At 37.8% G+C, this 13,372-nt stretch overlaps 1 protein-coding gene across 4 annotated transcripts in view; it reads left to right on the top strand.

Annotated features, from left to right (window-relative positions):
- The window catches only part of LOC139973373 (dual oxidase 2-like), a 77,364-nt gene that overhangs the window by 29,674 nt on the left and 34,318 nt on the right, over positions 1-13,372 (top strand). For all 4 annotated transcript variants that reach the window (XM_071979997.1, XM_071979998.1, XM_071980000.1 and 1 more), the window contains 2 exons: positions 5,166-5,304; positions 6,318-6,416. In XM_071979997.1, the coding sequence (XP_071836098.1) occupies positions 5,217-5,304; positions 6,318-6,416 (187 nt within the window). In that variant the 5' untranslated portion in view covers positions 5,166-5,216. The remainder of the gene's footprint in view (positions 1-5,165; positions 5,305-6,317; positions 6,417-13,372) is intronic.

The raw sequence follows: 13,372 nt of genomic DNA, 5'->3' as shown, positions 1-13,372 counted from the left end.
TCATGTATGTGTTTGTGTGCAGGGATGTGCTCAGGAATATTTGAGTGCCGTGCAGATTGCACGGTAGTTTGATCCACATCCTTGGAGAGGGATCTCATGGGTGGGGTACCCCCTCCCCATTGGACAAATTTTGCACATGAAGAATGCTTAGGTGATGCTATTTTTCCTATTATGTGCCATGTATTCTCCCATACTTTGGTTATGGTGAAATTTGTTAAATTATCATCAAAAAATTACCGGGCGGAAATGTTTAAATTAATGTTTGTGCTGGGCGCAGCCGCCCGGTGCCGCCCAGTGTGAGCAGATCCCTGGTGTGTGTAGAAAATACTAAATTCCATATTTTAAATAACAGGCACATTAATTAAGCAGTAGTTACAATCATATAAAATGATTTTCCAATGAGCAGTTAGATTAATAAAACAGAGACTGAAAGGTTCTGATAAAAGAATGTTCACGATGCATACAGATTCATGAAGTCGTGGCAGCGTGTGTTAATTTTTTTTCCGGGATATGGAATTTCATAAAGCTGTATGCTATAACATGCAGTGACAAATTAATTTCTAGATAAATTATTCAGTAGCTAAAGATAAAAACCTGGTTACCATCGCAGTGTATATATTATACAGAAAGTTAAGGAGTGACGGAGGACAAGGTACCAATTTACTTGAGGGGTGTTTGTATACTTCGAATATATCCCGCAGAAAATATAGTTTGCCAGTACAAAGTGTCCTACCGGACCGTGTTTACTAAGGACTACATTGCCATCCGAAAACAAATTTTTAACTTTCACCCGTCATAAATACAGAATAAATGTGGTCATTCTGGGAAAAGTCCTTTCTTATTTTTTTTCACAAGATATTTTTGTGTTTCTCCAATGTACTTGTGATTCACTTCCCGAGTGTAGTATCGTTCGCAGAGGGGGGGGGGGTGGAGAGGGAGGCTTGCTGAGGTTTTCTGAATCAAACAATTTCAATAGCTATGAAACCATTTAACAAGAGAATATACCAGTCGCCATCATCTTTAATTAAAGGTATTCTCTCAGCTAGGACATTTTTAGAGGCCAGTTTCATAGTTTTCGCTGGTACACTTTTACTCCACTTTCCGAGCTCCGTAACATAGCTCCATAATAATACTTGTTGTAGAGACGCTTTTGAGAGCAAAAATTATTATAAAAAAAGAGCAAAAGCTATTACGCAAACGTCTCCTTATCGGAACTATTAGGAGGTTTAATGCCTTTTTTGTTTTAATATGCAGGCTTAGACTTGTGTAAGCTTTAACAAAAAAATCTACATAGTTGAAAAAGTTGAAATGCCATACTATTTTCTTTTATGATTACTTTTATTGCTAATTTATACATTTGTTGTTTGCAAATACTTTGACAGATAATGTGAATGATTTTGGTACTAATGTTGTCCGATAATTATACTATATCAATACTAATTAAAATTTAAAGGTTTTTAACCTTCTGATGGTAGTGTGACGTCACACATACAATATGGACGGAATGATATTGCTCAATTCCCATGCATGTTCATCTTCTATGTCAAACAACATCGATTTTTCGCTTTCTCTTGTTGTGTTGACTTATTTCGTTAGTTGTTGTACATCTTTTTTCGTGTGTTTGTAGTGATTTGTATTTGCATGTCCATTCAAGCCTTTGGCTGTGCCCCTACATGATTCATTGGTGACAGAAAGCAGATTTCGAATAAATGGAGCAAAAAGAGAAAAAAAAGAAAAGAAAAAGAGATGTTTCGCAAGCGTCACATGACTTGCATAACAGTTAACTTCACACTCAATTCACCACTGCTCCCGAAACTATGTTAACTCTCACTAGTACGTTTAGAGGCCATTCCCACGTTCAAGCGATGAACTTACAGCTGCATGAAGGTCGTTCATAGTGGTACTGTAGTCAATAACATAGAAATATAGATGCAAGTATATCTCCCTCCTGTTAACGCCCTTAATATTTTGATATTTTTAGTCAGATTAATGATGTCATTATTAACTTGTATCGTATCAAAGGCACAGCATCAAATTCAGGTACGCATGTCACAGATCTAGCTTAGTTCAAGTTTTACACGTAGCCTATATAAACCTATACCACGCAAATAGTTGCAATTTGTAGGCATTCTAATGTGTTGACGACCTTTAAAACACTGATTTATGGCAAATTTGTGTGTTTCTTTTTTAAAACATATTTGGCGTTTGTATCGAATGACCTTTCAACATACGAAACAAGACCTGAAATGGAAAAAAAAAAGAATGTTATTGTTTCCGTCATCGTCATCGTCATCACTACTATGACTAATTCTTCTTCTCCTCCTTCTCCTTCTCCTTCTCCTTCTCCTTCTCCTTCTCCTTCTCCTTCTCCTTCTCCTTCTCCTTCTCCTTCTCCTTCTCCTTCTCCTTCTAGCTCCTTCTAGCTCCTTCTAGCTCCTTCTCCTTCTACAGGGGCGTAGCCAGTATGTAGCACTGTAGGCCCGGGCCTACACTTTTTTGGCTAAGTTTATCCTTTTTTTTAAACACCCATAATTCAAATCCATAAGCTTGCTGCACGAGTTTTAGAGTCTAGACAGGAAAGACTATTGAATAGAACGTAGCAAGAATATAGCTAAATTAGGTGACCTATTCTTCTGTTATCTAGGCTGTCATTTCTATCGCGTGCCGTTTCATTCAACACTCTACCCGCCGAATTATTAGGCTAACTTAAACATTTACTAGCTACAGTTGTATCAAAGACAATTACTAGCTATAGTTGTATCAAAGACATTTCTGGCCTATCTTTGTATATACAAGTATTGTATATACAAGTATTGTATATACAAGTATATGAAAAGTAAGACTACTCTGTACATGTTCCTTGCTAATTTTTGAATTGCGTACTTTTTTAACTCGTTTGTTTTTTGGGGTTTAAAAGTGATATTGAATGAGGTGTCTCAAGTTAGCAAGAGGCCAAAGAACCAGAATGAACACTCAGGAACGGCCGTTTCCGTCCATCTGGGGGGTTTGTAAATCCAAACATTTTCTTGTACGCTCCGCGTCAGTGGCGGAGATTTCTTGTCAGAAGTGGGGGGGGGGGGGGGGTTGCAGGCCATTGATGAAATAAAAAGTCATAACTGCTGGCTCACTATCTAAGTGGAGCGCCACCATAAGTTGGCGCGAAGTGCTCAAGAATTTTTTGGCAAATATTGCCTCCCAGATTGCAGTAAATGGCACTGCCCAGGCCTTGAAAAGTTGCATTTAACCAGTGGCGTATGCAGGATTTTCTAACCCGGGGGGGGGGGGGGAGGGGAGCGCGTATTACTATCTAAGCGGAGCGCCACCATTGGTTGGCGCGCAGCGTACAAGCAAATTTGTGGTTTTGGTACCCCCAGATCACCGGAAATGGCACTTCTCGGGCTTGAAACTGACCAACCATATGTACACTTTTGCCTGAGAACCAAGTTTTTTTCCAAATACTTTCTTTCTCATCTATAACTTCGTCACCAGTCACACATCATGTTCGACTTCATCACATATCCTGTGGATCATTGCTTTTGTAGGTGATTCTTCATCGCGGCCCACAATATCCGTCAGCCCCACTGTTCAGAATTTGAAAATTCACAATTCTCGTGAATAAATTCACTTCAAAACATACCCATAATATTGCACAAAATATCATCTATGGACAACCGATATAGAAAAACCTCCTTCAAAACCTAACAGACGGGTCAAAATTGCACGAGTATGATGAAGTATGATGAAGAATGTTGGTTAGGGAATTTTCGAAAATTCAGACGGCTACTAAAAAATTTCGTTGAAGGAAATAAAAATATACCAGATATTTCCGAAACCGAACACTACACACATCGACAGTTTTGAGCATGGGCGCAGATCAGTCTTGGATAATGGTGGGGACGCGTGTCTGTTCTATGACACTATCTAAGCGGAGCGCGACCATGGGTTTCGCGCGTAGCGTACGATTTTTTTGGGCAAATATACCTCCCAGATCGCCGGAAATAACACTTCCCAGACCTAATGATGCTCCTAAACCTCCTTAAGTTTTAGATCTCATGGCTTAGAAATTTAGTTTGGAGAAATACATGGGCGTCTGCAGAAAGAAAATCAGGGGACAAATAATCCAAGTAGACTTTTGTATATACGATGGGTCTGGGGTCCTCTCCCAGAAAACAATGATAGACTGCTGCAAATGCGATTTCCGTCCTATATTTAACAACTGTGGATAAATATAATAAAATGAGAACTTCTGCATGTCATTTGCACAATGCTGGATCAAACTGCGCCAAAGTTCAATACAGGGGAACTTGAAATGCAGCTATTGGTCAAGACAAATTGGTGGGGACAAGGTATATCATGTTCCCACTACTGAAAAAGTTGGTGGGGACGCGTCCCGCTGTCCTCACCAGGATCTGGGCCCATGGTTTGGAGGCTGTTAATCGTGGAATGCCATTTTCATGCTCAATGATATGATGTGATACCTGCTGTTTGCTTTACAAATTCGAATAATTTTGTCACTGTTCCTCTTTCTCTTCCCGTTTTCTTGCCGTATTTTCTACTCCATCCTTTTCTCCTTTTCTCTCTTTCTTCTTTTTCTTTTCCTTCCTTCACCTCGTTGAAGTTGGCCAGTGTATACAGTTCCAAAGCTATTCAACAGCAACAAAACGTTATTTTGTGTATGTCTGTTGTGGGGTGAAGTTAGCGCTATGAGCTACAAGTTCCAATGCGCAAGGTGAGGGAAAGGGGCTAGAAATAATGTGTGGGTCAATTCTAACTCGGTTTTCGGTCGTTAATTGTTGATGTAGCCTACCAGGTAAAAGGTTGAAATGACTTTAACAATTTCAAATTTAATAATTTGATTTATTACGCCATTTGGAGCACATAACATAGGCTATAACAGAACATTACTGGCAAAAACTAGGGGGGTTGATTGTGTGGGCCAACCCCCCCCTCTTCAAAAAGTGGGGGGTTAAAACCCCCCAACCCCCCCTGTTTCTCCGCCACTGCTCCGCGTCAACTGATGGTGGCGCTCCGCAAAGATAGTCGTGCCTAAACCTTTGAAAATCCTGGCTACGCCCCTGTTCTAGCTCCTTCTCCTTCTAGCTCCTTCTCCTTCTCCTTTTTTTTAACTTTAAATTGTTTCAATATTTTACTTCTATTTTTTATAGGATTACCAAGAGTTTACGATTTCTAGACTACTTCGGTGGGTCACTGCAGCTATGGTGTCGTTTCCTATTTTCAGGAGAAAGTTGATAGGTGTTTTCCTTCAAGTCTGTTGCTACTGCGTCCTATGGAATGCTGTTTCTGGTAAGTATTACTGTCTGACGTTAAGTTAGCAAACGGTGAATCGATAAGATCATAAACTTCACTCCAACGCAGCTTATTTTTTATTTTCATAAAATAGACCCAAGCGTACTTGATTGCAAGCAATTGCCTATAGCTCATGAACATTTGATTGCAGCCAAGTACTGGATTAGCTAATGAATACTTGATTGCAAGCAATTGCCTTGAGCTCATGAAAATCTGATCGCAGCCAAGTAATGGATTAGCTCATGAATACTTGATTGTAAGCAACTAGGAAGCCCGTGAACACTTGCAATTGCAGTAAAGTAAATTGACAAACTTGCGTTTAAATCTAATTATATCCAAGCCGTGTACGGAAATGACTTTATCCACAGTTACAGCTATTCATACAGGGGCGGTGGCGGGAAGGGGGATGGATGGGGGGGGGAGGACTTATGTCTGTAAAATCCCAAGACTTCTCATTTTCATAAATTAGAAGTTCCTCCTTTTGTAATGCAAAATGGCTCTTTTGTCTAAATGAGAAGAAAAAAAAGGAATTAGTGAGGGGGATTTCAAAGGATTTTAGATACATCTAAACCGGAACATGTGTCCACCAGTAGAATATATATAGTAGGCGGTTTCCATGTGTGGCTGAATTCATTGCTTAATTTAGTGTTGATATTATTTTAGAACACACCGATACATATAACTGCATAATATGAATTTGTTAACATATCATCGATGTTAACGTCATGTTAACACACAATGTTGCTTACACTATGTTAACATGTTATTATATAAACATATGCTAACATCTTATTATTATGTTCATATGTTATGATTATATTTTATCTACGGTGGGTTGAGGGGGAGGGGGGGGGGGCTTCAATAGACAAAACAAAACAGGATTTAGAAATCAAATGGCGCTTCCCATTACGTCTATAAGTAAGTGAGGTCAAAGGTGGAGGGGAGAAGGTGGGGGTAGTGTTAAGGACACGCGCCTCGGGTGTTCACTTCAAATTATTACCTCCATGCAGGACATCCGCTTAATGTGGAGAAGATAGAGGAATCGAACCGTGACTCTATCAATGCGGAGATTGGAGTACGTGAAAGAAGGCAACTAGAACCGAATGAATGTGAGTAAACTCCAAGTTATCAAACAGGATGTTTTTTTTTTTGCATTAGTAGTATGCTGGTTACACACTTATTATAATTATGGTAATTAGTTTGTTCTCAATCACACTATCACATATATATATATATATATATATATATATATATATATATATATATATATATATATATATATATACTAAATCACATTGTTCAAATGCAACATAACAATGGCACAATCAACGACTGAGTCGTAAATGACGTATAGCCTACTTGCACATAAAGGTAATTATAGAGACGGGGGTTGTCCCTAAAATATTTCAGTAGGAGGCTTATCTTCTGGGACCCTCCAACCATGCATTATTTTCCATTCACAAGAACGGATGTGGTGGGTTTATGAATAGGCCTCGAACGAATTACTATTGTTTCTTATCACCGGTCTGAACAAAGACTTAGGAACCCCTTAACAACTATTAGTTCCTATGACGTGTTCCTAAATTCCACGTCATGTATAATAATGGTTTATTTGGTAATTATACCATCAGTTTACCATTGGTATTTATTTTTCAATTCATTTATTTTTATATATTTTTTTTATCGTATGTACATAACTCACAGAAAGAAAAGAGTAGTTTTAACAAAGAATTAAATAATATTACATATGATGGACACTAGAAAAAGAAACAATACTGTTCATCAAAGTTAGTGACCGTGAACCCACCCCCCCCCCCTCTCCCCCTTAAAAATCCCCAAACAAACAACAAACAGAAAGACAATATCAAGGACAAAGGATAAAAACGTAACTTGTCAGGACAGTAAGCAAAAATAAAACAAAACTGTTAGCAAACTGCTCATCCACTAAAGAGCATGTGTCAGAAAATGTGTAAAAGTAAGAGGGCCCGACGTTTCGATCCTAGCAGGATCTTCTTCAGAGGCTGAATGACATTTACAGTAACAGAGGGGACAAATACACACACAAAATACAGACAGGTTAATGAGCAGGGTGAACACACAAAAGAGAAAGATATAAGAGGACTAGTAGACAAGGGGTGGAGAGAAGAAATAAACCAACGGGGGGGGGGGGGGGAAGGAGAGGTAGGAGATAAATAGTAAGCAGTTAGATTGAACATCTAGAACTTAGAAATGACAACTGATTATAAGAAAAGATTTGATATTCCTTTGGAAAGAATGAGGTGAAGCGCTCGATCGTTACATTAGTGAAAGCTTGTGCCAAAATATAATTCTAAACGTTAGGCCCACTTTACTTTCACACAACAAATAGGCCTGGGCCTAATTCTGGTTATTTTGTCGTGTACAGCTTTATGACGTCTTACAGAAAAAGAGATTATTATTTCGAGTATGCGTTGAGATTTTAATTACATTATAGGTGGCTTAGGAAACTTGAAAGAATATTATACGCCTTGACATAGATACCCATATAGGGTTCCCTAACTGGGGTGCACATGAACTCCCAGGGGGTGCGTTAGTCCATGCCAGGAGGTTCATGAGACGTGTCTGATAGTCAAAACTAGAGTACTATTTGTTGAACTTAAATCTGATATATCATATAATTTAGTAAATGTACAAAAGTCGTACCTATCGACAAACTCTTTTCGCGTTCCGTACGCATATGTTGCCATGGTAGTATCGTACCTTGCATGTGATAAATGACTGAATTATGAAACAGACACAGGCCGCGTGACTTTGGTGAAGTTGATGTAGGCCGGCATGACAGTACGTCGTGAAGATTGAAGTTTCCAAATAAATATTTGTTCATCTCTTGTTTTTTTTCCATTACAATATTACACTATGAACTTGATCATTTACGAAGCACTGTTATGCGTATGAGAGTATAATAACGACTCAGATCGTGTATCGAAAAGTTAGGGGTTCGTGGACAATTCTGACATCCACAGGGGGTTCGTGGGGGGGAGGGGGATAAAGTTAGGGAAACCCTGCCATATAGTGTAACAGCTTCTTCAAGCGAATAGCATGGTTGACTGTGTCAAAAGCTTTCTTCAAGTCTTCACAAAAGTTTCCAGTACATTGTTATTATTATCCAATTAGGGGCGAATGTTACTTACAATTTCAATGAAGCATAACATGTCGAGTGAGCCACCCCTAAAACCAAACTGAAATTTGTGAATAACATCGTGTTTGTTTGAAAAAACAAGCCAAAAAAAATCTCATCTGTTTTCCTATAACACTTCAAGATTTTAAAGTATTCATAAGAGTAAACTTATAGGCCTATAGGTTTCAGGTAATGTGTATATTCACCATTTTTAAACGGTGGAATAAACTTTGCTATTTTAAGAGCATCAAGATATTATACCTGAGGTAAATACGTTATTAATTTTTGTAATTAACTTGGAATGGAAATGCCATATAATACACACCCGGAGCTTGGCCATCCCTAAGTCCATTAATAAGTTCCAGAATCTCCGGCATTCATGCAGACACAGGTGTAAGAAACCTTGAGTCAGATTACGGATTTCCCATGCAGTATATCAATTTTGGTTGAGTCGTATTGTTTGACAATATAAATTAATCTAAAATAAATCTAAGCGCAGTCTAACCCTACCAAGCGTACCGTTTACTACGTTTACGTACCGTTTCCCATGTAGGGAGGGGGTGGGGTGGGGAGGGAGTCTGGGGTTCCCCTCAGAAAGGGTGAAATGGTCCATTGTGAGACGTATATAGGATATAAGGTAGTTCTAAATTAGTTATAAATTAAGAAAAAACTTTTCATTTATTTTTATGAAATGAAAGGTGTGTGTGTGTGTGGGTGTGGGGGGGGGGGGTGGTTGCACATTAATCAACAACACACACCCACGCCTGAATCTTGTCTGATTACTTAAAAACTGAGTTCAACAAAATTGTGAATTCCATAATAAGGTGCTCAATGATACTAATATAAATCATTTTGGTCATCTATATACGCTACGACAGTGCTTTAAGTACCCACATTGGAACCGTTCTTAAAAAAACGTTAATGGTATATCACTAGCATAATATGTGAAGTTATATTGAAAGCCTACAACGCAAACGTATATAATCTACAACCCAAGTGTTCCCGTCGCCCGAGGCAAGTACCCGCTGATATGCATCTAGGCTATATATATATATATATGAACCTTCTAACAAAATCTCTTTCAAAACGATACTGCATGGGTGTACATGCATGTCGAGTACCAAAGAGAAGAAGAAGAAACAAAAGAAGAAAAAGAACACAAACAAACAAACGAAGACAAAATAGACACTGATATATACGTCACTGTGACCAGTTTATGCGTTCTGCCCTGATAAAGGGGAACTTTGGCGACTCGTTGGAGTTCATCCTTCAATAGTTTTCTTAAATACTGAAAACAAACTCGACCAGACAAAGTGGCAACCAAAAAAAGAACGCACGTCAGAGTTTTACGGATTTCATTAAACGGTGGACTGCCCTGGACGGTCATCTAAGGTGACTATGTTGAACTACCGAGTATAGGTTATAAAAAAAAAATTAAAAAAAATATGTATATATATATATATATATATATATATATATATATATATATATATATATATATATATATATATAAATATATATATATATAAATATATATATATATATATATATATATGTGTGTGTGTGTGTATGTGTGTGTGTGTGTGTGTTTATATACCCATCGTTACGGGCAATATTCGCACTATATATAATACCTATATATATTCGTATCCAAAACGGCGATTTTCTTACATAGTGTTATTGTTTTTGATATTATTTTCACTGAACTTATGTGCAATATATGATTCACTATAGACATAGCATTAATTATATATGCTTAGTGACGGATGGACTATTTTATGAAAAATTACATTTATTCACTTCTTGTAAGGACGAAACGTATAATACTGAAAGCATATTGTCATAAAAGCGAGGATTCGTTCTACTATAGCACTTCCATATACCTTTCTTCGTTTTTACGAGATCGATCAAAATCCCTACAGCCCATTTGCACAATACCCGACCGACTGACTGAACACTACTAACCGACTCAACCCGACCGTCGTTATGTGGCAGTTTGCGTCGGGCTTATTTCGACAAACATCAGAAGTAACTATCGTACCGTTGGTTAAATTGAAACAAGTTTTTTAATGTCTATTATTGCTCTATTACAGTTACATACGGAGCTGGTAACCATCCAACATTTACACGCAACATAACATAATCATTTTCTTGGTAAAAAAGCTCTGCTTTTAGACGGAGAGTGTCATGTGGGGGCTTTGTATAAACAAGGTCAACTACAAACGTGTGGCTCAAAAGTTGATCAAAAGCAATTGACTTGACAAAAGGGCTGTTTGTAATCAGACACTTGAAACACAACGATCGAAAATGATTTCGCTTTGTAATTAAATATGTCATACATGTATAACACACCCAATGTGTTTGAACTACATCTTCCACGAAACGTTATTGAAATACATCCCACGTATTTGTCATGATAAGACATTTTATGGAAGGCAAAAGACGTCACTATCGGGTTACTCTAAGAGTGTCTCGTCGGTCTGCAAATACAAAATTCTCCGAAGAGAATATTGAATGTTTTGTGATTTTAAAGGTCAAGATAGATACATACATATAACTGAAGTGATTCATTGTGAAGTTCTTACGCAGTTGGGTGTATTTAGCAAACTAAAGTCGAATAATGAGATAACCATCGTATATTGTGGTCTATCACAATCATAACGGGATAACGTCACCCGACAGTACAAATATGCATATAACAATAGGGCGGACATTACTAACCGCTCTGTGAATTCATTAAAATTATTTGCTTTGCTCGAATCTAGATAATTATGTGTACCAACCAAGCAACAATGGTTCTAAAATATGTATTTTTCCTTTTGTCTCGGTTGCGTGGGAGAAAAAGTTCACCAATTGTACTAGCGAATCCCTGACTTGTACCTTCGTGATTGGGAATACAACATTGGTTTTTCCCTAGCCAGACGGACCGCAAAATTAAAACATTTGGTTGGTCGCGGGAATTTCCATACGTCGGCAACTTTACTTTATAGCCGACGTAGATCGACTGAGTGCTAACTTCAGTCGTTTTTTTTAAATCAGGGAATTTAATTTTTATTGTTTTATACAAATAAATAATCAGCAAAATCCTCTAAAGAGTAATGTTTTCTATCATGCATATAATAAACTTTATTATTATAACTGGTTGGGCGTGGCTTAGTCCTTATGGAAGCCCCCTGTATAGATCATTCGTTGGCCCGAAAGTTTGCGGGCCCGTTGCTTTCGATTCGTCTTTGGTGACCTACAGTGCTTGACCTTCTCCAGTATTTTGTTGCCATGAAATCACTATTTCACAACGTCGTATATACTCTATAGCTGATGACATAATGGCTTTCTGCATGGATGATTATAAGGCTGCAAAGTTCATGCAGAGGTCATTGTAAAACTCATTGTAATAAAATTTTGAATCAAATTACCTTGCATGAACATTGTTAAAATACCAATCTATACTCACGTGAAACATAATATTAAAAAAACATGTGGTTTGGACTGAGGGTATCTTAAAGAAACTAGCAGTTTGTAAATCATTTTATACCAATGTGTACAGGGCTGGATACAGTAAGAGGGGTGTGGTACTGACTGGAGTCGGCGTTGAAGCCGGCTCACATGTCCCCCACCCCACACCCACCCCCACCCCAACAGAAAATAAATAGATGTGACATGGTGAATTCGGAGGCATACTTAAAACTATACAGTAAGTTTATAATTAGATCTACACGCAATTTCCTGAAAATAACTACTCTTAGTTTTTATGTGGGTTGAAGGGGGAGGGGTGGGGGGGGGGGTAGGGGGTGTAAATCCCAAACCGCTGGTTCCTCGCCTGTAGAATTTTAGGTGAGTTGTTGATGGTAACTTAAAGATGCTGTTTTGAGTTTTGCCGCGACTTTAAGTTTTTGTGTGGGTTGAAGGAGTTGGGAGGAGTGGGGGGGGGGGAGGGGAGGGGTGTAAATCCCAAACCGCTGGTTCCTTGCCTGTAGAGTTTTAGATTGTGTTGTTGATGGTAACTTAAAGATGCTCTTTTTGAGTTTTGCCGCGACTGTAACATATCAAGCTTGAGTATTAGTTAACAGTAAAAGACCGCAGCTCATCACACTAAAACCACTTTCCAATACTGCATCGCAATGTAAATATTATGAGCCAATAGCAATTTGGAAAACAATGACGTCATTCCCTTACCGCTTTACTACAGCTGCATTTAAAGGAGACACAACTTTCCCCCAAACAGCATAGAAAAACCCTTTTCCATATTTGAGAGATATCACAGATTTAATGTTCCGTGCACACACAAGGATTTTTTTAGACTTGATCAAGTCCAAATATGACGTCATCGAGCCACATGTGATTCGTTACACTATTACTTCAATTGACTTTAGTTAAGCTTAATGAACTAAGTATCTATGTGATTTTGGTATTGCAAAAGCATTGAATAAATAATCAAAATCTGACGTTGGTTAAACTATGTACTCATTCTTCTTATTTTCTATAGTCTTGTTAAAGACCCTGGCATGCTGCTGTTACTTTGCCAGTTACAATTATAATAAGAGCGCGCCCTCACTTCCTTTTTCGAAAATCTGTTAAAACCAAGTTTTAAGGCTGGACTCCCTGACAAGCAGATGTGTGGAAGGGCGCCCTCAGTACGTGTTTGAATTCGACGATATATATATATATATATATATATATATATGTATATATATATATATATATATATATATATATATATATATATATATATATATATATATATATATATATATATATATATATATATATATATATACACAGAACGAACGTCCTGACTATATATTCTAAGGAGCAACATAAACCGAAGCGGAAATTCGAAAGTGCCCACGCTCGTTGTTCTTGAAAATCTGAGAATGACAAACAGAGATTTACCAAATTAAGGATAATCAT

This window comes from Apostichopus japonicus, chromosome 9 (genome assembly GCF_037975245.1).
Source record: "Apostichopus japonicus isolate 1M-3 chromosome 9, ASM3797524v1, whole genome shotgun sequence".
Taxonomy (NCBI): Eukaryota; Metazoa; Echinodermata; class Holothuroidea; order Aspidochirotida; family Stichopodidae; genus Apostichopus; species Apostichopus japonicus.
This window is presented reverse-complemented; position numbering and strand designations above follow the sequence as displayed.